This window comes from Lithobates pipiens, unplaced genomic scaffold (assembly GCF_037356315.1).
Source record: "Lithobates pipiens isolate NorthernLeopardFrog02 unplaced genomic scaffold, aLitPip1_a1.2 Scaffold_28, whole genome shotgun sequence".
NCBI lineage: Eukaryota > Metazoa > Chordata > Amphibia > Anura > Ranidae > Lithobates > Lithobates pipiens.
In genome coordinates this window covers 7,728,212-7,751,528 of record NW_027507789.1, presented here as the reverse complement: position 1 = coordinate 7,751,528, position 23,317 = coordinate 7,728,212, and the positions used below count along the sequence as shown (strand labels likewise).

The window sequence follows — 23,317 nt, the reverse complement described above, 5'->3', positions numbered from 1 at the left end:
TGACTAGATGGTCCCCAGTCATCTCTATGACCCTTGGAGGTCCAGGTGCGACGTTATGACGTCCGAGCTGGTGGAAGTAAACAAAGCTGGGGATGCGGCTGGAAAGGCCGAGACAGGTTTTTTTATTTTTTTTTTGTATCTCTGCATTTCCAGCCTGGAGGAGAGATGTGGGGGGTCTTATTGACCCCACATCTCTCCATAAAGAGGACCTGTCATGCACTATTTATATTACAAGGGATATTCACATTCCTTGTAATGGGAATAAAAGTGATAAAAAAAAACCAATAAAAAAATATAAGCGACCCGCGTGCTCGTGCACAGAAGTGACCGCATACGTAAGTCGTGCCCACGTATGTAAACGTCGTTCAAATCACACCATGTGAGGTTTCGCCGCGTGCGTTGGAGCGAGAGCAATAATTCTAGCCCAAGACCTCCTCTGTAACTCTAAACAGGTAACCTGTAAAAAAAAAAAAAAAAAAAAAAATATAAATATATATATATATATATATATATATATATATATATATATATATATATATATTTGTATAAAATAATAATAATAAAAAAAAGTAAAGCATCCCTGTCCCCACATGCTTATGCGCAATTGCATCCCTCGCGCATATAGAAACCGCAATCGCACCATACATGTGAGGTATTGTCCCGAACGTCAGAGCGAGAGCAATAATTCTAGAACCAGACCTCCTGTGTAATTCTAAACTGGTAAACTGTAAAGGTGTTTTAAAGTGTCGCCTATGGAGATTGTTAAGTACCAAAGTTTGGCGCCATTCCACGATTGTGCACAATTTTAAAGCGTGACATGTTGGGTATCTATTTACTCGATGTAACATCTTCCACATTATACAAAAAATTTGGGCTAAATTTACTTCTTTTTATTTTTTTTAAATTCATTAAACTGTTTTATTTTTTTTTTTTTTTTTTTTTTTTCAAAAAAAGAAAAGCATTTGAAAAATTGCTGCGCAAATACCATGTGACATAAAAAGTTGCAACCAACGCCATTTATATTCCCTAGGGTCTCTGCTAAAAAAAAAAAAAAACATATATAATGTTTGGGGGTTAGAAGCGAAATGCTAGAATTGGCCTGGATTGGGGAGTGGTTAAAGCAGAGGCCAGCGACCTCAAAGAGGTGGAGATCTAGCTGAACAACATGGGAGAAGTCAAAGATCACCGAGCACAGCATGGCCTCCTCACACCTGAGTTAAACCTCTAATTGCCGTACTGCCGTGATGCAATTGTGTGCATTGCATGGCAATCATGTGTTTAAAGCGGGAGTCCGCCGGGACTCCGCGTTTTTTTTAATTTTTTTTTTTATTTTTTTTAAAAGCCAGCAGCTACAAATACTGCAGCTGCTGACTTTTAAAATAGTGACACTTGCCTGTCCAGCGCGCCCGCGATGTCGGCACCCGAAGCCGATCTCTCGATCGTCTCTCGGGTGCTGCCGCCGCCATCTTGGGTATGGGAATCAGGAAGTGGAGCCCTTCGGCTTCATTTTCCGGTTCCCTACTGCGCATGCGCGAGCCGCGCTGCGCAATGAGGATGGACCCCGCTGCCTCTGGGATCTGTGTGTTTCCCAGCAGGCAGCGGGGGACTTTCGGAAAGGGGCATAATCTACGCCCCTTTCCGCAGAGCTCTATCCAGGAAGTGGGTGCAGATACCTGTACTGTACAGGTACCTGCACCCCCTCCCCCCTGAAAGGTGCCAATTGTGGCGCCAGAGGGGGGGAGGATTCCAATCAGCGGAAGCTCCACTTGAGGGTGGACCTCCGCTTTAAATCGGGTGGTGAGGAGGCAACTTTGCCTTTAAACAAGTTGCTAGCTCGCTTCAGCGGGCTTTCAACAAGCTTCCAGAAGTGATGAAGCCTGCTAGCAGCTTGTTTAGAGGGGCAATCAGCGCTCCCATTAGGATCTGTATCCAACATTTACAAACTGAAGCTGAATGACACTTTAAAAGCTTCAACAATGCTTGGAGAAGGCTCTGCAAATGCTTTGTCAAAGCTTGCTTGCTCTTATGCAAGCTGAAGCCCGCGTAAAACCAGCCTTGTAATGGGGCCTCCGCATTGCAAGGTTTACATGCTTGAGGAACTACAGTCTGCTCACATAATTTGTAATAAAAACATCTTTGCCATTCTGTACTTGCCAAATATGCTGCAGAAATCTCCCTCCACTGAGTCTGGCTGCAGCCATTTTAACTGTGGGCAGCTGAAGCTACTGCCTGTTTACTAACTGGATTTACACAGAGGCATACCTCCAGCTCTGCAGCTCTGATTGGCTCTCTTAGGACTAGCCCCCCTCCCTTTCTGGCAAACTCTCACTAGAGAGAGAGAGAGCTGTGCATGATGTCATAAGCCTAGGCCAATGACCAGACAAGAAATAGGAAGTGGGCTGTATAAGGGATTTACTGGCAGAAAAAAAAATGTTTTACTATCCAACGTTAAAACAACAACAAGGGCAGAAGATTTAATAGATAGAAAGATGAAAACAATGGCTGAAGGTTCCTCTTTAAAGAGGGATTCCGCCCCAAAAAAAAATATTAAAAGCCAGCAGCTATAAATACTACAGCTGCTGACTTTTAATAAATGGACACTCACCTGTCCCGGGTTCCAGCGATGCCGAGGCCGATCGACCGCTCGGGCCTCGGCTGCTGCCGCCGCCATTCGAGGTGAGGGAATCAGGAAGTAAAGCGAATCGGCTTCACTTCCCGGTTCCCTACTGCGCATGCGCGAGCTGCGCCGCGCAATAGGAAATCTCCGCGCTGTCACTGGGACCCGTGTGTGTCCCAGCAGACAGCGTGGCAGGGCAGGAAATGGCGTAGACTCCCGTGGGAGTCTATGTCCGGAAGTGGGTGAAAATACCTGTCTTTGACAGGTATCTCCACCCCCCTCCCCCCTGAAAGGTGTCAATTGTGACACCGGAGGGGGGGGGGGGTTCCGATCAGCGGAGGTTCCACTTTAGGGTGGAACTAGGGCAATGTTTCTCAACTCCAGTCCTCAAGTACCCCCCAACAGGTCATTTTTCCAGGCTTCCCATTATTTTACACAGCTGATTTGATCAGTTTTATTGCCTTAGTAATTACAGTAGCCGTTTCAGGGAAATCCTGAAAACATGACCTGTTGGGGCTGCTTGAGAGTCATTGCTTGAAGAAGGAACCAATTAGCCGTTCCGAAACGTGTCGCACTTCACGGTCCATGCTGGTTCCTTCCCGCTGATGTCACTTCCGGGATTTGTTTCTACGCTCTCTCAGACAGCTTACCTCTCTCCCCAGTATCCGGAGAGCTGCGGCTTCCCTCTGCTGGCCACTGTATTCCTGGGACTCCTTGGGGCTGCCAGATTATTAATATGATGTGCTCCTACCCATCTACCCTTTTTGTAAGTGATTTTAACCCTTTTGGGGATGCATAAAGTTTTACTTCTGCTCTTAGAGGCTCTTTTTTATCTCTTTTTATTTTGGGGTACTTGAGGACTGGAGTTGAGAAACACTGGTCTATGGCAGCTTTTCTCAACCTTTTTTTTTTTTGTTTTATCCCAGAGGAACCCTTGGAATAATTTTCAGGTCTCGAGGAACCCTTGAAGTAATTTTCGGGTCTCGAGAGGAACCCTTGAAATAATTTTGGGGTCTCGAGGAACCCTTGAAATAATTTTGGGGTCTCGAGGAACCCTTGAAATAATTTTGGGGTCTCGAGGAACCCTTGAAATAATTTTGGGGTCTCGAGGAACCCTTGAAATAATTTTGGGGTCTCGAGGAACCCTTGAAATAATTTTCGGGTCTCGAGGAACCCTTGAAATAATTTTCGGGTCTCGAGGAACCCTTGAAATAATTTTCGGGTCTCGAGGAACCCTTGAAATAATTTTCGGGTCTCGAGGAACCCTTGAAATAATTTTCGGGTCTCGAGGAACCCTTGAAATAATTTTCAGGTCTCGAGGAACCCTTGAAATAATTTTCAGGTCTCGAGGAACCCTTACTTAAACCAATTAATTGGTGGTCGGTAAAAAAAAAAATGCTGCTTACATTGGTTGTCATTGGGATGAATGCAACCCCTACAGATGGATAAAATGATCATTGGCTTCATCCAACTGGTTCTACCAAGTGGCATTGACCCCAAAACTATGTAGACACCATCAAATAGGAGGTCAATCAGACACAGCTCAATGGAACCCCTAGCAAGCTCTGGAGGAACCCTCGGGTTCAATAGAACCCTGGTTGAGAATGGCTGGTCTAGGGGTTGAGGGTTGAGATGCAGTACTTATCTTACTCGTGGCTTTGACAGGCTCTGATATTCGGCGTTGTGGGCAGGTCCTCCGTCTTCATATACAGTCCAGAATTATTGGCCTTGGCCCATATGTGATGACGTCAAAGTCTGGCCTGGCGAGCCCCACTTGCCGAGGTCTTTTTTTTTTTTTTTCTCTGCATGGAGTTGAACGCTAATAATATTTTTTTCATGATCAAGACTTTTATCTTAATTTGCTGCCTTGCCCGATGTCTTACAGGTATGAGCGGGGTTCCAGGTGTCTGGCTGCCAACTTGCTCCAGAGTTCCTCAGATGCCCAGCAAGCAATGGTGGTCGCCTCCCTAGGGGATGACGATGAGGAGTACGATATTCCAGAGGAGATCGAGCAGGTTATTGGTAAGTCTTTGTATTTCTGTCCATCCAGTCCTGTAATTTGGAGAGCTGTGCCAAACAGTACAATTAGGTACAGACTTTTCTCTGCTACCGTAAAATAAAATTGCTTCACCCCCCTGCCCATAATCTGTGATTGGACAGAAATTAAAGTGGTTATAAACCCTAAACCCCCCCCCCCCCCAAAAAAAACCTGCAAGACAAAGGCATAATGAGCTAGAATGCATAGCATACTAGCTCCTTATGAATTACTTACCTGAGATCGAAGCTCCCGCAGCGGTCTTCGTTCACCGCTCCGGCAGCCGACATCGGCCCGGAGGTTACTTCTGGGTATCGCGGCTCCGGCGCTGTAATTGGTCGGAGCCGCGATGACGTCACTCCCGCGCATGTGTGAGGGAGCCGCCAGTAACGGCACAGTCTAACGTGCCGTTGCTTCAGTTTGCTTAAAGCGGAGGTCCACCCTTAAAGTGGAGCTTCCGCTCATTGGAACCCTCCCCCCCTCTCCGGCGCCACAATTGGCACCTTTCAGGGGGGAAGGGGGTGCAGGTACCTGTACAGTACAGGTATCTGCACCCACTTCCGGCATAGATATCTGCAGAAGGTACGCCCCTTTCCGCAGAATCTACGCCCCTTTCCGAAGGTCCCCCGCTGTCTGCTGGGAAACCCACAGATCCCAGAGACAGCGGGGACCGTCCTTATTGCGCAGCGCGACTCGCGCATGCGCAGTAGGGAACAGGGAAATGAAGCCGCAAGGCTCCACTTCCTGATTCCCATACCCAAGATGGCGGCGGCAGCACCCGAGAGACGATCGAGAGATCGGCTTCGGGTGTAGACATCGCGGGCACACTGGGCGGGTAAGTGTCATTATTTTAAAAGTCAGCAGCTGCAGTATTTGTAGCTGCTGGCTTTTAAAAACAAAAACAAAAAAACGGCGGACTCCCGTTTTTAAGTGCGCGTGTGCTGATGACGTCTGCACATGCAAATACAGGGATATCCACTAAACCGTGCAGGTTTAGGAGATATCCAGTGTAGCTACAGGTAAGCCGTATTATAGCCTTGTCTGTAGTATAACCGCTTGGCGACCACCTCACGCCAATATATGTCGGCAGAAGGGCTCGTACAGGCAAACTAACATACCCGTACGTGGCCCTTTAAGAGGCGGCCAGCCGCGTGTGCGCGACTGCGGCAAGCTCCGTGAGTCGGGTTGTGGGTCCCGCGTACTCGATCGCCGCTGGGATACCCGAGATCGCCTCACGGAGAGGAAGAACGGGGAGATGCTAATGTAAACAAGCATCTCCCCGTTCTGCCTAGTGACAGTGTCACCGATCTCTGCTCCCTGTGATTGGGAGTAGAGATCAGTGAGGTGTCACACGTAGCCACGCCCCCCCCCACAGTTAGAAACACTCCTTAGGACACACTTAACCCCTACACTGTCAGCTAGTGGTTATCCCCTTCACTGCCAGTGTCATTTACACAGGAATTCGTGCATTTGTATGACACTGATTGCTGTATAAATGACAATGGTCCCAAAAATGTGTTTGCTACACACTCACTATGGCTGGTATTCCTAAAGGTCTTTTCACACTACCTCGTTGCAAAAACACGGGAAAAGCACATATGCGCTCTATGCTGCGATTCCAGAGCATTGTGTGGTTGCCTGGCCGCAGCCCTCACCTGTGAAAAAAGGACATGCTTCAAAAAAGGCTCCAAAAACGCAACCGCCGGTTCATTTTTGCTCAGTTTTGGGTTCGTTTTCCATTCAATTTTGGTGTGTTTTTTTTTTTTTTTTTTTTATTTATTTTTTTTTTTTTTTGCTGCAGCACCAAAAATGTACCACGCACCACTTTAAAAAATGCACCTGACCTTCAACTGACTGGTGTGACGCGCTCCATAGGATTTATTGGTCCGTCCATGTTTCTCCTGCTGTTTGTAAGGCAAAAAAAACAGAGAAAGCGATCGATGTGAAAGGGCCCCAACTGGCCGGTTCTCACTTTTCACACAATTTTTATTTATTTTTTTGGTTCGTTTTTTTTTTCTAAGCTGTTCTTCAGACGTGCGCCAAACAATGAGGGCTGTCGGAATGCTGCTTTGTAGACATGCTGGAGGGTTGTAGGCGGCGACTGAATCTTCAGACGCTTCTCAAAAATTTTCCAGGAACCTTATGAAAACACGACGGGGAGGTTCATAGAGAGACACACAGAAAAATGTACCTGGGTCACCTGTCTATGGCTCTACCTGTACCTTACAATGGCGCTCTCTCATTCCCCCCCCCCCCGGTGTCAACGTCAAGGTCACCCAGCTATACACACCTTGTGCCCTTTGTGTCCTTTTTTTTTTTTTTCTCTTTTTTTTTTTTCTTTTAATTCTTTTAGTTTTGTATGAAGTAGGCAATCGTTAGAACCCTTTTCAGTTTTGTTTTTTGTTTGCTGTCTGTGTCTTTTTTCACTTTTTTTTTTCTTTTCTGTCTCGAAAATGCAACAAGAAATATGAGTGGAAATTCCCTTTTTAGTTATCACTTGAACAGGTGGATTTCCCCCATCGATTTAAATTATAATTTTTTTTTTTCTTGGCACAAAAAATTAAAGTGATTGTAAAGGTAAAAAAAAAATGTTCAAACAAATAACTAACACGTTATACTTAACTGTTCTGTGTTGTAAAGAAAAAAAATAACTAACCTTAAAAAAACTGTTATCACTTGAATAGGTGCCCCCCCCCCCCACTGGAAGATTTCCCCTCAGTTACTGATTTAAGTTATTTTTTTTTTTTTCCTGGCACAACAAATTAAAGTTATGTAAAGGTAAAAAAAAAAAAAAAACTAACAGGTTATACTTACCTGTTCTGTGTTGTAAAAAAAAAAAAAAAAAAAAACTAACCTTAAAAAAACTGTTATTACTTGGGGTAAATATGGTGTTTTTTTTTTTATTTTTTTATTAATTAAAGTGTATTTTTATTTTATTTTTTTACCAAATATAGCTGTTGAAAAACCGCTGTGTTACATTGCAACAGCCATCGTTTTGTTCTATAGGGCCTCTGTTATAAAAAAAAAAAAAAAAAATACATACATCCAAAAGTCAGGTGCCTCTCACTGTCTGCAAAAAATAGCTTCTCCTGCGTCTGTGCAAACACTCCTGGGGAAAAAAGAGGTCAGACAGCCGCACACCAATACAGTCCAGGTGCAAAGTCAATCAACTTGGCTTCAGCCTGGCTCCATCCAGGCCATACCCCCCCCCCACCCCGACGTGTTTCGCCTCACCCGCAGTGCTTAGTCATACCTGCATGACTAAGCCCTGTAAGCGAGGCGAAACACTTCGGGGGGGGGGGGGGTGTGGCCTGGATAGAGCCGAGCTGAAGCCGAGTTTACTAACTTTGCAAGGGGAAGAGAGATGCCGCTCTAGGAAGGGTGTCTGGGAAATGTAACTCTCCTCAGAACAGGAACAGCAGGTGCTGGCTAACCATAGGTAATTAGATGAAGGGAAGGTTCTGGACAGCCGCACTCAAAATCAAATGCCTTTATTTAAAAAAAGAGGTCATAATCCAAAAAGTACAAGCCACAGCTAACAACGGATCACAGGAACTGACGCGTTTCACACTTGCAAAAGTGCTAAAAGAGGTAATAATCCAAAAAGTACAAGCCGCAGCAAACAACAGATCACAGTAGCTGACACGTTTCACACTTTCAAATGTGCTTACTCATTGCTATGAATAAGCACTTTTGAAAGTGTGAAACGTGTCAGCTCCTGTGATCCGTTGTTTGCTGTGGCTTGTACTTTTTTGGATTATTACCTCCTTTTTTTTTAATCAAGGCATTTGATTTTGAGTGCGGCTCTCCTGAATCTTTACTAACTTTGCCCCTGGGTTGAACGTGTGTGTGTGTGTGTGTGTGTGTGTGTGTGTGTGTGTGTGTGTGTGTGGCGGTCTGGCCCCTTTTTCCTCAGAAGTTTCTGCATTCCCCTATTAGTTTTAGTCCAGCTGACAGTGATCGGAGAGGGTGAATATCCTGCAGAGACATGAATGGCAAAAAAATTTAAAAGGGGTTTTAACCCCTTCCCCCACTCTTTTCAGAACTTGGAAAAAGTGGAATTTCTGATTGAGTCTTTCATTGCATTTCTACATTCTCCAGCTTCTGAAGAGCGACCGATTTATAGCACACAGTACCAGTAAGATTTGCCAAAAATACTGGCTTCTATACACACACACACACTGGCCTACGCAGAGTCCCCTTGCCTGCAGCCTTATTCTGGTGTCTGGTGCGGTGCTGCAGTCATTGTCCGTGTCCCAGCCTGTGGGATTGCCTTGTTTGCGCACTCGATCCGTGTTTGAATAGAAAGAGCCGTGCAATGGAGAACAAACTGAATGGGTATTGTGTACTCGCTGACTGACGCGTATTACGTTTATATAAACAGTGTGAGGCTCCTGTCTGTTCTCTGGCGTTACAGGAGCTTGTGACTTTAACAATGGATTAAAGGTATCGATCGGTGTAGAATGAGTAGCTGGTGTCCACAAATCTGAACGATCCTTTCTTAGCAAAGTTGAGTCATGAAGATAATGGATAATATATATATATATATATATATATATATATATATATATATATATATATATATATATATATATATATATATAATTATTGTGTGTGTTTTAACCGCTTCAGCCCTGGAAGATTTGTTTTACCCCCTTCCTGACCAGAGCACTTTTTGCGTTTCGTCACTGCGTCGCTTTAACTGACAATCGCGCGCTCGTGAGACATTACACCCAAACAAAATTGACGTCCTTTTTTAGCAAAGTGGAGCCATGAACATAACGGATAAATGCAGTAGGGCAAGTAATAAAAAAAAAATATATATATATATATATATATTGTGTGTTTTTTAACCGCTTCAGCCCCGGAAGATTTTTATTTATTTTTTTACCCCCTTCCTGACTAGAGCACTTTTTGCTTTTCGTCACTACGTCACTTTAACTGACAATCACGCGGTCGTGCGATGTTGCACCCAAACAAAATTTTCTCCCCGTTCTGCGGCTCTGTGACACGATCGCCAGGAAACACCGGTGGACATAGTCCATGGGTCCAGCGGGCACGCTGTACGCGGCAGGCGCGCGCCAGCTAGCCCTGCCAATTAAAGGGGACGTGCAGGTACGCCCATTTGCCCACCGCTGCCATTGTGTCGACGTATATCAGTGTGCAGTGGTCGGCAGATGGATAAATGATATAGAGACCGAATATCGACCAAAAATCCAGAAAAAACACACGATACAAATGTTATAAATTGAGTCGCAGTTCAGTGAGTAAAATAAATGTTTGTTTGATCCTCAACCAACCAACAATAATTCTGGCTCCACCAGACTGGCTACAGTAGGTGCTCATGTGATACACAGATTAGTCCTGTCAATGTAAAGCTGGCCATACACCTATAGATTGTCTGCAAATTTTCTATTGCTACATGGAAAAAGTGTGAGATTACTCCATCCACACAGTTTTCAACATGGAGAAATCTGTTGCACTTTTTCCATCTAACCATAGAAAATCTGCAGATAATTTATAGGTGTATGGGCAGCTTTAGAAGGTTCCCCTAACGACAAATCATTATGTGTATAAAAGACGCCTGTCCACAGAATCTCTTCCATCCAAACCCTCACCATCATGGGCAAGACCAAAGAGCACAAGGCTGGAATGGGTTACAAGACCATCAGCAAGAAGCTTGGTGAGAAGTCAAGTCTTGGTGAGAAGTCAAGTCTTGGTGAGAAGTCAAGTCTTGGTGAGAAGTCAAGTCTTGGTGAGAAGTCAAGTCTTGGTGAGAAGTCAAGTCTTGGTGAGAAGTCAAGTCTTGGTGAGAAGTCAAGTCTTGGTGAGAAGTCAAGTCTTGGTGAGAAGTCAAGTCTTGGTGAGAAGTCAAGTCTTGGTGAGAAGTCAAGTCTTGGTGAGAAGTCAAGTCTTGGTGAGAAGTCAAGTCTTGGTGAGAAGTCAAGTCTTGGTGAGAAGTCAAGTCTTGGTGAGAAGTCAAGTCTTGGTGAGAAGTCAAGTCTTGGTGAGAAGTCAAGTCTTGGTGAGAAGTCAAGCCTTGGTGCGATTATTCGCAAATGGAAGAAATAAAAAATAATAACCATTGTTCGACCTCAGTCTTTGCAAGACTTTGCCTCATGGGGTGAGGAAGATCATTAGAAAAGTGAGGAATCGGACCAGAACTGCACGGGAGGAGCTTGTGAAGGATCTCAAGGCAGGTGGGACCACAGTCACCAAACCAACCATTGGTAACCCAATACGCCGCCATGGATTGAAATCCTGCTAGGTCCCCCTCCTCAAGAAGCCACTTGTACAGGTCCATCTGAAGTTTGCCAATGAACATCTAAATGATTCAGAGAAGATTGGTAGAAAGTTCTGTGGTCAGATGAGACCAAAATTGAGCTCTTTGGCATTAACTCGACTCGCCGTGTTTGGAGGAAGAAAAATGCTGACTATGACCCCAAGAACACCATCCCTGCAGTCACACACGGAAGTGGAACCCATGATGCTTTGGGGCTGTTTCTCTGGTAAAGGTACAGGTTGAATTTGCCGCATTGAGGGGCCAGTCTTCGATCAGCCAACAAAAACCTCCTCCTCTTGCCCAAAGCCCGGTATAAATCCAAGGGGGATCGGAGATTCGTTGTCCAAGGGCCTCTGCTATGGAATGCTCTTCCAATCAACATCCGCCTGGAAGAAAATCACCTGGCTTTTAGGAAAAAACTCAAGACCTTCCTCTTTTAGCAGATGATCAAAGCTCGCCACAGCGCCTAGAGACGATTCAGCTTGCATTGTGCGCTATACAAGTATTTCATTCATTCATTCATTCATTCAATGGACGAGGCCGTGTATTGTAAAATCTTGGATGAGAACCTTCTTCCCTCAGCCAGAACACTGAAGATGGGTCACGGATGGGTCTTCTAGTATGACAATGACCCAAAACCTACCGCCAAGGCAACAAAGGAGGGGCTCAAGAAGAAGCACATGCGCCTAGCCAGTCTCCAGACCTTAATCCTATAGAAAATGTATGGAGGGAGCTGAAACTTCGAGTTGCCAAGCGACAGCCAAGAAACCTTAAGGATTTAGAGAAGATCTGTAAAGAAGAGAGGACCAGAATCCCTCCTGAGATGTCTACAGACCTGATCACCACCTACAAGAAATGTCTGACCTCTGTGATCGCCAACAAGGGTTTCTCCACCAAGTACGAAGTCATGTTTTGCTTGGGGTTCAAATACTTATTTTATTTACTGAACTGCAACTCCATTTATAACATTTGTATCCTGTGTTTTTTTTTGTTTTTTTTTCTGGATTTTTGGTTGATATTCTGTTTCTATCATTTAAAATACACCTATGATAAAAATGATAGACCCTTCATTTATTTGTAAGTGGGCAAATGTACAAAATCTGCAGGGGATCAAATCATTATTTTCCCTACTGGATCTGATGTTTAAACCCTACAGTTTGGATTGCGAATGGATGATCATTGGGATCAATGGGAGTGGTTTTATAAGTCTTAATCACCTGCTGCACTTGCAGGGCTCTAATGAGGAAAGTGGCAGAGTCTGCATCCCGTTCTATGTGATTTTCCCATTGAGAGTATCTCACCAAAAATGACATTTTGTTGCAAGGGATGCCCAAAATCTGACTTGTCTTAGTGCAGACTTCTGGGAAAATCAGTAAGCCAATCACACAAGCAGGAAAGGACATATCTGGGTGGTGGGGTATACACCATCTGTGTACAGAGCGGCCCCAAGTAGCCATATTACATTTTAAAGAAAATTACAATGCTGTAGATTGAAACGGAGGAACCTGTGATACTTATGTGCATGGGAGGAGCCTGTGATACTTGTGTGCATGGGAGGAGCCTGTGATACTTATGTACATGGGAGGAGCCTGTGATACTTATGTACATGGGAGGAGCCTGTGATACTTATGTGCATGGGAGGAGCCTGTGATACTTGTGTGCATGGGAGGAGCCTGTGATACTTGTGTGCATGGGAGGAGCCTGTGATACTTATGTGCGTGGGAGGAGCCTGTGATACTTATGTGCGTGGGAGGAGCCTGTGATACTTATGTGCGTGGGAGGGGCCTGTGATACTTATGTGCGTGGGAGGGGCCTGTGATACTTGTGTGCGTGGGAGGAGCCTGTGATACTTGTGTGCGTGGGAGGAGCCTGTGATACTTGTGTGCGTGGGAGGAGCCTGTGATACTTGTGTGCGTGGGAGGAGCCTGTGATACTTGTGTGCGTGGGAGGAGCCTGTGATACTTGTGTGCGTGGGAGGAGCCTGTGATACTTGTGTACATGGGAGGAGCCTGTGATACTTATGTGCATGGGAGGAGCCTGTGATACTTATGTACATGGGATTTTTTATTATAAATTTGCAAATATTTCAAACAAACTTCTCTCGCGTTGTCATTATGTGGGATTGTTTGTAGAAATTTGAGGAAAATAATGAATTTAATCCATTTTGGAATAAGGTTGTAACATAACAATATGTGGAAAAAGTGAAGCGCTGTGAATACTTTCCAGATGCATTGTAAATAGAACCTGTCAGTAGAGAGGATAGGAGGCAGCGCTATCACTATATATGCAAATGTCTTCTCATGATCCTGTTCCAGTATGCAAATCCCAACTTTGCTCCAATTTGGCCCCTAGGTACATCCTCCCCACAACACAGCGCTGTCTTCTCAGCAAACCTTTTGGGAGTTGCATGTATTGCAAAGTGGGGTGCTGGGTAGAAGGAAATTTGGGGGGCGAACGTTTCTTAACCACTTAAGGGCCGAGCTTCTTTCTGAGATTTGGTGTTTACCAGTTAAAAACCGTTTTCTTTTGCTAGAAAATTATGTAGAACCCCCAAACAACATTATACATTTCTTTTTCTAACACCCTAGAGAATAAAATGGCGGTCGTTGCAAAACTTTCTGTCACACCGTATTTGCGTAGTGGTCTTACAAGCGCACTTTTTTTTTTTTTTGGAACAAATACACTTTTTTGAATTTAAAAAAATAAGACAGCAGCAAAGTTAGCCCATTTTTTTTTTATATTGTGGAAGATAATGTTATGCCGAGTAAATTGATACCCAACATGTCACGCCTTCAAAATTGTGCCCGCTCGACAAACTTTTACCCTTAAAAAATCTTCATAGGCGACGTTTAACTTAAAACATGCAACCTGTAGAATTTTTTTAAAGATGAGGTCTAGGTCTAGAATTATTGCTCTCGCTCTACCGATCGCGGCGATGCCTCGCATGTGTGGTTTGAACACCGTTTTCATAAGTGGGCGCTACTTCACGTATGCCTTCACTTCTGCACGCGAGCTCGTCGGGATGGGGCGTGTTTTAAATTTTTTTTTTTTTTTTCGTATTTATTTTACCATTTTACCATCACTTTTATTCCTATTACAAGGAATGTAAACATCCCTTGTAATAGAGAAAAAAAAAAGTATGACAGGTCCTCTTGAATATGAGATCTGGGGGATCAAAAAGACCTCACATCTCATATTTACACTAAAATGCAATAATAAAAAAAAGAAATAGAGTAGAGAAGAAAATTGGCCCTTTCGGAGCTATGGGCATTAGTGATGTTTTGACGTTGGTTGCGCCCTCCAATGGTATGGAGACGGTTGGGGGGGCCATCTTCCCCTCACTCATCTCCATACCCCAGCAAGGGTGAAGATTAGAGCTGGGCGATTTTCTCCCCCAAAAAAAAAAAAAAATCAGCGATTTAGAAAAAAAAAAAAAAGTCGATTGGAATGGTGAATTGAGTTTTTTTTTTTTTTTTTTAAACTCAATTCACCATTCCAATCGACTTTTTTTTTTTTTGATGAACATCGCGTACGGGGGGGGGAGGAGCTACGTCTGCTGTCACCCGGTCCTGAGGAGCTGCAGGCAGGCGTTTTTAGCCGAGGCCACGGCTTCGACCCAATCCGCGGACTAGGCCGAAGCCACAGCCTCACCTAAAAACTCCCACCCGCAGCTCCTCAGGACTGGCGCAGCGTCGGCGACCGGTCCTGGTGAAATAACAAATATATATAAAATATCGATTTGTTGAAAATATGAATTGATTTGACCTCTCAACTCCATGCAACATTCAAATGGATTTTTTTTTTCCTCCAGCCCCGGTGAAGATTCGATCGCCTCCACCGCTGCCGACGGCTTTGGTAAGCGGCGGAGGGCACCGGAGCACGGCGGGAGGGGTGGCCCCCCCCCCCTCTCCAACCGCCGATTAGTGATCTTGCGGCGAATCCTCTGCGGAGACCACTCTTATCGAAAATTGAACCGCTGGCCAAAGAAGAGGATACCCGCTAGCTTCTGCCATAATTCCAATATTCCTCTTCAAAGTAAAGACGTGCATCGGCGTGCCGCGCTCCAGAAGTGGTTAAAGCGCTAAAACGCAACTTGCTTATTTGGACTTGGGGAAGCTGCACAGGGTAGTGTAGAGCCAAGGCACTGCCACACACCCGCCCTCCGCTAGAAAAGATTCCTTAGTGACAGGTTACCTTTAAAAATCCTCTTGCCCTTCTCCTATATCCCCTTTGTGTATTGCTGACCTTTTCCTTGCACTGTGTGCTCACTATCCAGGCAGACAATCCTCAATTCTTCAATAATGATTTCACTTCTTTCTTTTTTTTTTTCCTGCTCTTCTCCCTCCACAGAACAGTTGCTGGTCGGATTGAAGGACAAAGACACCATTGTGCGATGGTCTGCAGCGAAGGGGTAGGCTAATATCTCATGTATAGTAAATACCGGCCTCCGCTCTCCTCTTATATTTATATTCAGTTCTGGCCTGACCGTTGTGATCTCTCGCAGTTGGCAAAGCAAACATTATTGTAGTTAAATTTGCTGAGCCCTGGAGGCATTAGCTGGCTTTGTTTGCTCTCTGTACTTCCTTGTAAACGTTCTGCAACCAAATCTCCATTATACACATGAAGTTCAGGCATTCTCGTCCTGCCTTCCAGTCTGTATATTTTTTTTTTTTCCCCTGCTAATGATACGAATAGCGCCTTGATTTTCATTTTTGAAAGGTTGAGGCTGGGTTGACACCTAATGAGAATTGGATGTGGGTTTCCTCCGCATCCAATTCATAGTTACATAGTAGGTGAGGTCGAAAAAAGACACAAGTCCAACCTATGTGTGTGATTATATGTCAGTATTACATTGTATATCCCTGTATGTTGTGGTCGTTCAGGTGCTTATCTAATAGTTTCTTGAAACTATCGATGCCCCCCCGCTGAGACCACCGCCTGTGGAAGAGAATTCCACATCCTTGCCGCTCTTACAGTAAAGAACCCTCTATGTAGTTTAAGGTTAAACCTCTTTTCTTCTAATTTTAATGAATGGCCACAAGTCTTGTTATACTCCCTTCCACAAAAAAGTTTTCTCTCTATTGTGGGGTCACCAGTCTGGTATTTGTATATTGTGGGGTCACCAGTCTGGTATTTGGATATTATGGGGTCACCAGTACGGTATTTGCATATTGCGGGGTCACCAGTACGGTATTTGTATATTGCGGGGTCACCAGTACGGTATTTGTATATTGCGGGGTCACCAGTACGGTATTTGTATATTGCGGGGTCACCAGTCCGGTATTTGTATATTGCGGGGTCACCAGTCTGGTATTTGTATATTGCAGGGTCACCAGTATGATATTTTGTACATTGAAATCATATCCCCTCACAGGCGTCTCTTCTCCAGAGAGAATAAGCTCCGAGCTCACAACCTTTCCTCATAACTAATATCCTCCAGACCCTTTATCAGCTTTGTTGCCCTTCTTTGTAGTCGCTCCATTTCCAGTACATCCTTCCTGAGGATTGGTGCCCAGAACTGGACAGTATACTCCAGGTGCGGCCGGACCAGAGTCTTGTAGAGGGGAGAATTATCATTTTATCTCTGAAGTTGATCCCCTTTTTAATGCCAATATTCTGTTTGCTTTGTGCATGCCATTGCTGAGCCCATCATCTACTAGGCCCCCCAGGTCCTTCTCCATCCTAGCTCCCCCCCAGAGGTTCTCCCCCCAGTGCAATGACAGGAGTTTGTGACTGGCTCTCTATGGAGCCGGTTCACACATCCCCGTTGCGGCTGCGGAGCGGATTGCACAGGAGTCCTGTGCATCTTTGGCTCAATTTCAGGGCCGAATTCAGGCAAAAATTCGTCCCCGATTCGTCCCTGAAACAGAGAACAGAGACGCACCCGAGCTCTACTGTGAGCCGCATCCGTCGGAGGTGTGAATCCAGCCTTAAAGTGTACCTGTTGGAAGCCTGGGCGATTGGGAATGTTCATTTGAAGAGAAAACATAAATGGAGGTCAGCAATGACAAGGGCCACGTCTGAAAGCAATTGTTAGATACAGAGATTAGTGATAGGTAAATGTTATATGCAGTTATTGACTTTTCCTGCAAAAGTCAAGCTTGGCTCCACCCCCTTCCCACGTTCTGAACCTCTGCTTACCAGTGTGACCATCCTTCACATTAAAGAACAAGTTTGTGAGGATTTGGGATTGGAGAATGTGAAGGGAATTGTTATATGAAGGGGATTGCACTGTAAAGGGGCACGGTTATCATTACTGTGCCCCTTTACAGTGCAGTCCCCTTCTTACCAGCTTGCTTATATGAAAAGCGGCTCTCTGTGCCAATCTCCAGCTCCTCATGCCCTCAGTGGGGCGGGATGGGCCAGGAGAGGAGACGCAGGCATGGCTGAATAGTGGGAGGTATGTGGCTCACGTGGCCTGTGATAGCCCTGTCCGGACCGCAGTCACCGCTTTCCTCCTGCTGTGTGGCCTGGTCATCAACAGGACATAGACCTGTACCCCGCGACCCGGAGGGTTGGGGACCCCTGAGATAGATGGCCTGCCCTTTTCACCTTTTCAGCCATGATCTACCTGCATTGCACAGAGATGAACAGGAGGAACCCAGTGATGACAATTAAAGGCAAAATATAATCAGTGTGGTCAGCTAACAAATCTGTTATGTAAAAGGTACAAGTAGTTAACAAAAAAGCCTTGTACCAATGGGCTTCCTGGTATGTCAAGTAGATATAAGTAGAGTTTTTATTGTTTTGTCTTTTTGCATGACTTCTTTTGTAATGCTGCAGCCATTATCTATATAGTGTGTGAAAAAAAAAAAAAAAAAAAAAAAGATATATATATATATATATATATATATATATATATATATATATATATATATATATATATATATATATATACACTAATTCTAATTATTTATTTTTTTCCTTTTTTAGGATTGGCCGACTGACTGGACGGCTTCCTCGAGATTTAGCTGATGAGGTGGTGGGATCTGTGCTGGACTGTTTCAGGTAATGATTAAAAAAAAAAAAAAAAAAAAAAAAAAGGGCAAAGTTCTCAATATGGCTGCCTCATGGGACCTATAGGTGTCAGTTTTTCCCATCCATTGCTGGCCAAACTGGATGGCAATCTCATGTCTGAGGTTGAAGCATGTAAAGATTGCACAAGTTAGAAGATGTGTCCCAATTATTCCTTCGCTGTTAATCTGGTACCAGTATCCTCTTATTCACATCTTCTTTTCCTTACTCTCTCCACTGAAATTAACACAGATCTGAAAAAAAAAACTTCAAAAAAAGTCTGTGCTATACAGTATCTCACAAAAGTGAGTACACCCATCCCTCACGTTTTTGTAAATCTTTTCTTCTCTCTTTTCATGTGACAACACTGAAGAAATGACACTTGTCTACAATGTAAAGTAGTGAGTGTACAGCTTGTATAACAGTGTAAATTTCCTGTCCCCTCAAAATAACTCAACACACAGCCATTAATGTCTAAACCGCTGGCAACAAAAGTCAGTACACCCCCTAAGTGATGTCCAAATTGGGTCCAATTACCCATTTTCCCTCCCCGGGGTGTCATGTGACTCGTTAGTGTTACAAGGTCTCAGGTGTGAATGGGGAGCAGGTGTGTTCAATTTGGTGTTATCGCTCTCACTCTCTTACTGGCCACTGGAAGTTTAACATGGCACCTCATGGCAAAGAACTCTCTAAGAATCTGAATAAAAAATAATTGTTGCTCTACATAAAGATGGCCTAGGCTATAAGAAGATTGCCAAGACCCTGAAATTGAGCTGCAGCATGGTGGCCAAGACCATACAGCGGTTTACCAAGACAGGTTCCACTGAGATCAGGCCTCGCCATGGTCCACCAAAGAAGTTGAGGTCACGTGCTCAGCGTCATATCCAGAGGTTGTCTTTGGGAAATAGACGTATGAGTGCTGCCAGCATTGCTGCAGAGGTTGTAGGGGTGGGGGGGTCAGCCTGTCAGTGCTCAGACCATACGCCGCACACTGCATCAAATTGGTCTGCATGGCTGGTGTCCCAGAAGGAAGCCTCTTCTAAAGATGATGCACAAGAAAGACTGTAAAGAGTTTGCTGAAGACAAGCAGACTAAGGACATGGATTACTGGAACCATGTCCTGTGCTCCGATGAGACCAAGATAAAGGTATTTGGTGTCAGATGGTCACAAGCGTGTGTGGGGGCAACCAGGTGAGGAGGACAAAGACAAGTGTGTCTTGTCTACAGTCAGGCATGGTGGTGGTAGTGTCATGGTCTGGGGCTGCATGAGTGCTGCCAGCACTGGGGGGCTACAGATCATTGAGGGAACCATGAATGCCAACATGTACTGTGACATACTGAAGCAGAGCATGATCCCCTCCCTTCAGAGACTGGGCCGCAGGGCAGTATTCCAACATGATAACCACCCCAAACACACCTCCAACACCACCACTGCCTTGCTAAAGAAGCTGAGGGTAAAGGTGATGGACCGGCCAAGCATGTCTCCAGACCTAAACCCTATTGATCATCTGTGGGACATCCTCAAACGTAAGGTGGAGGAGCGCAAGGTCTCCAACACCCACCAGCTCCGTGATGTCATCATGGAGGAGGGGAAGAGGACTCCAGTGACAACCTGGTGAAGCTCTGGAGACCTCCATGCCCAAGAGGGTTAATGCATGCCTTGAGAATAATGGTGGTCACAGAAAATATTGACACTTTGGACCCAATTTGGACATTTTCACTTAGGGATGTACTCGCTTTTGTTGCCAGCGGTTTAGACATTAATGGCTGTGTGTTGAGTTATTTTGAGGGGACAGGAAATTTACACTGTTATACAAGCTGTACACTCACTACTTTACATTGTAGACAAGTGTCATTTCTTCAGTGTTGTCACATGAAAAGATAGAAGAAAAGATTTACAAAAATGTGAGGGGTGTACTTACTTTTTTGAAATTTATATAAAGCAGTGTTGGTCACCTTTCTTAATATTTGGGGCCTGAAGTGGAGCCCCCAACATCACAAAAGGGCAACACATAAGTGGGATATTCATTATCAGAGGCGACACACACACAACAGGATATAGTAGTCAGTCTTATAGGCATGATACAATAGATCAGTGGTTTTCAACTTATGAGCTAAAAGGGGACCTCAAATCTGGTCTCCAACATCACCAAAGGGCCACACATAATGTTCAGTATGTGTAATGCTTGCGAGGAGGGTCAGAGACTGCAGACCTAATAGAGGAAATGAGGGTCAGAGAGTGAGGACAGGATACATTGTTGGCAGGAGAGATGCTGCAATACCAAACTGGGAAGATGTTGCGCGAAGCCGATAGAGATCAATGCTATTACCCTAATCAATGTTCCCACTATAGACTGCTGAGAACATGGAAAAGACAAAAGGTGCGTAGGCCTAGCGCATTATCCCCAAACAAAGGCTTTATTGATGTACAAAGATTAGGTGATCTACTCACAAAAAAAAAAGACTTGAGCAAAAGCATATCTTAATATTCCTCCACATGGGTCTGTGAAACTGTCCACACCTCTTGGGACTGTCCCTATAGCTGCATAGCTAACGCGTTTCGAGAACTCCTCCTCTTCAGTCTTTTTCATGTTCTACTGCTTTGATTCCTCAGTCTGTGGAAGGCAGCGAGGAGTGCACTATCCATTTTAAAGCGTCAGAGGAAAGAGTTCACAATTACATAGAGGACCACTGCACAGCACAGGAGATTGAACTTAGACTGCTGAGGTCTGAGGGCCGCAGGAGTTGTTGGAGACCGTGAACTTTCTTTAGGAGTTGTTGGAGACCGTGAACATTCTTTAGGAGTTGTTGGAGACCGTGAACATTCTTTAGGAGTTGTTGGAGACCGTGAACATTCTTTAGGAGTTGGAGACCGTGAACTTTCTTTAGGAGTTGTTGGAGACCGTGAACATTCTTTAGGAGTTGGAGACCGTGAACATTCTTTAGGAGTTGTTGGAGACCGTGAACATTCTTTAGGAGTTGTTGGAGACCGTGAACATTCTTTAGGAGTTGTTGGAGACCGTGAACATTCTTTAGGAGTTGTTGGAGACCGTGAACATTCTTTAGGAGTTGTTGGAGACCGTGAACATTCTTTAGGAGTTGTTGGAGACCGTGAACATTCTTTAGGAGTTGTTGGAGACCGTGAACATTCTTTAGGAGTTGTTGGAGACCGTGAACATTCTTTAGGAGTTGTTGGAGACCGTGAACATTCTTTAGGAGTTGGAGACCGTGAACTTTCTTTAGGAGTTGTTGGAGACCGTGAACATTCTTTAGGAGTTGTTGGAGACCGTGAACATTCTTTAGGAGTTGTTGGAGACCGTGAACATTCTTTAGGAGTTGGAGACCGTGAACTTTCTTTAGGAGTTGTTGGAGACCGTGAACTTTCTTTAGGAGTTGTTGGAGACCGTGAACATTCTTTAGGAGTTGTTGGAGACCGTGAACATTCTTTAGGAGTTGTTGGAGACCGTGAACATTCTTTAGGAGTTGTTGGAGACCGTGAACATGCTTCAGGAAACTGTCATAAATTCAAAACAAACAAAAATGACCTGATGTGACGTATACTTATGCTGTATCACTGGTCTTTATGTGGGAAATATTAATAGAAAAACATCATCAGGGGTGCCCTATGCCCACGCACCAAACCCAATATGACCTAAAACGTCACTTTTATTCACAATCTGAATATATACAAAAAGCTGCCAAACCATAAGGTGAAAGGGTCCAAGAAGATTTTAATAGTTCACATCTTGATCATCAATGAAAGACGGCATGTTTCAGGGCTGACAACACTACCCCTTTATCAGGACTTGGAACATAGAAATGAAGACCTGAAACAAGTCAAATCAGAACATCAAATTAGAACCGGAAATCTGTATTAAGAATCTATATTAACTTTTTAATAATTCTCTTACTCTTCATGGATTGTGGATTGAAAGCGGCTGTCACTCTGGTGTAACTTTTTAGAGGGAAACAAAAGCATATCAGTTTCTGTCTAAGGAGAAGGCAATGTTTGCTCAAGCTGTTCAAAAAATGTTATACGGATTTGCATGGCAGTTAGGACACCTGTAGACCTGTGCCAACTTGTGCTCTTTATTCCTTGACTTCACATTCGATTTTCGGAAGTTGGGAAGAAGTAACATCTGTTACTTAGTGTCTAATGTGAGCCTTCTGACCTGACAGCTGGAAGTTTAGAGGTTCAGCATTATGAACCAAGAGCTGAGAACATACAGTACCTTATGAAGGCTAAAGCCAACCATAGACAGATTATTATTATTATTATTATTATTATTATTATTATAATACAGGATTTATACAGCGTCAACAGTTTGTGCAACGCTTAACAAAACAAAGGCAGACATTACAGTTATAATTTGGTACAAGAGGAATCAGAGGGCTCAGCTCGTTGGAGCTTACAATCTAGACGGAAGGATCAACTGATACAAAAGATAATAGCTGTGGGGAATGAGCTGATGGAGAAAGTAAAACAGCGTATTAGAAGCGGGATAGGCTTCTTTAAAGAGAAGGGCTTTCAGGGATCATCTAAAGATGCAAAGATTAGGGGACAGTCGGACAGATTGGGGTAGGGAGTTCCAAAGGATGGGAGAAGCTCTGGAGAAATCCTGGAGGCGAGCATGGGGGAGGAGGTGACAAGGGAGCTAGAGAGCGGGAGGTCTCGGGAGGACCAAAGAGAGCGGCTTGGTTGGTATTTGGGGACTAGGTCAGTGATTTAGCTGGGGGCAGAGTTATGGATGGCTTTGTAAATTATTGGTAGTACTTTGAATTTTATTCGTTGGGTGAGTGGAAGCCAGTGCAGGGATTGGCAGAGAGGGGTGGAGGACACTGAATGGTTTGTAAGGTGCATGAATCTTGCAGCAGTATTTTTTATGGACTGAAGGGGGGGATAGTCGATGTAAAGGTAATCTAATTGGAAGGGAGTTGAAGAAGTCGAGGTGAGAGATGACCGGGGAGTGAATTGGAAGCTTGGTGGTGTCATTAGTTAATAAGGGGCATATTCTAGAGATGTTGTGAAGGAAGGCGGCATAATTTGGACAGGGATTGTATGTGGGTCTGAAAGGACAGTTCAGAGTCTAAGGTTACCCCTAGCACCCTGGCATGTGGGGACGGACTGATAGATGTGCCCCTGATCTTGACAGAGAAGTCAGGGGAGGGGGCACGTGGGGGGAGGAAATATTATGAGCTCGGTTTTGGATAGGTTGAGTTTGAGGAAGTAGTTTGACATCCAGGCTGATATATCTGTTAGTAAATCACTGATGCGTGAGGAGACTGATGGGGTGAACTGAGGGGAAAAGAGATAGATTTGGGTGTCATCTGTGTCTAAATGGTAGTGTAAGCCATGGGAGGCTATCAG

At 44.5% G+C, this 23,317-nt stretch overlaps 1 protein-coding gene across 1 annotated transcript in view; it reads left to right on the top strand.

The window, feature by feature from the left end:
* TBCD (tubulin folding cofactor D) overlaps positions 1-23,317 on the top strand; it is a gene marked incomplete at its 5' end in the record, with an annotated part of 179,065 nt that overhangs the window by 5,702 nt on the left and 150,046 nt on the right. The window contains 3 exon segments of the mRNA XM_077458631.1: positions 4,503-4,639; positions 15,286-15,346; positions 17,869-17,943. Coding sequence (XP_077314757.1) covers positions 4,503-4,639; positions 15,286-15,346; positions 17,869-17,943 — 273 coding nt within the window.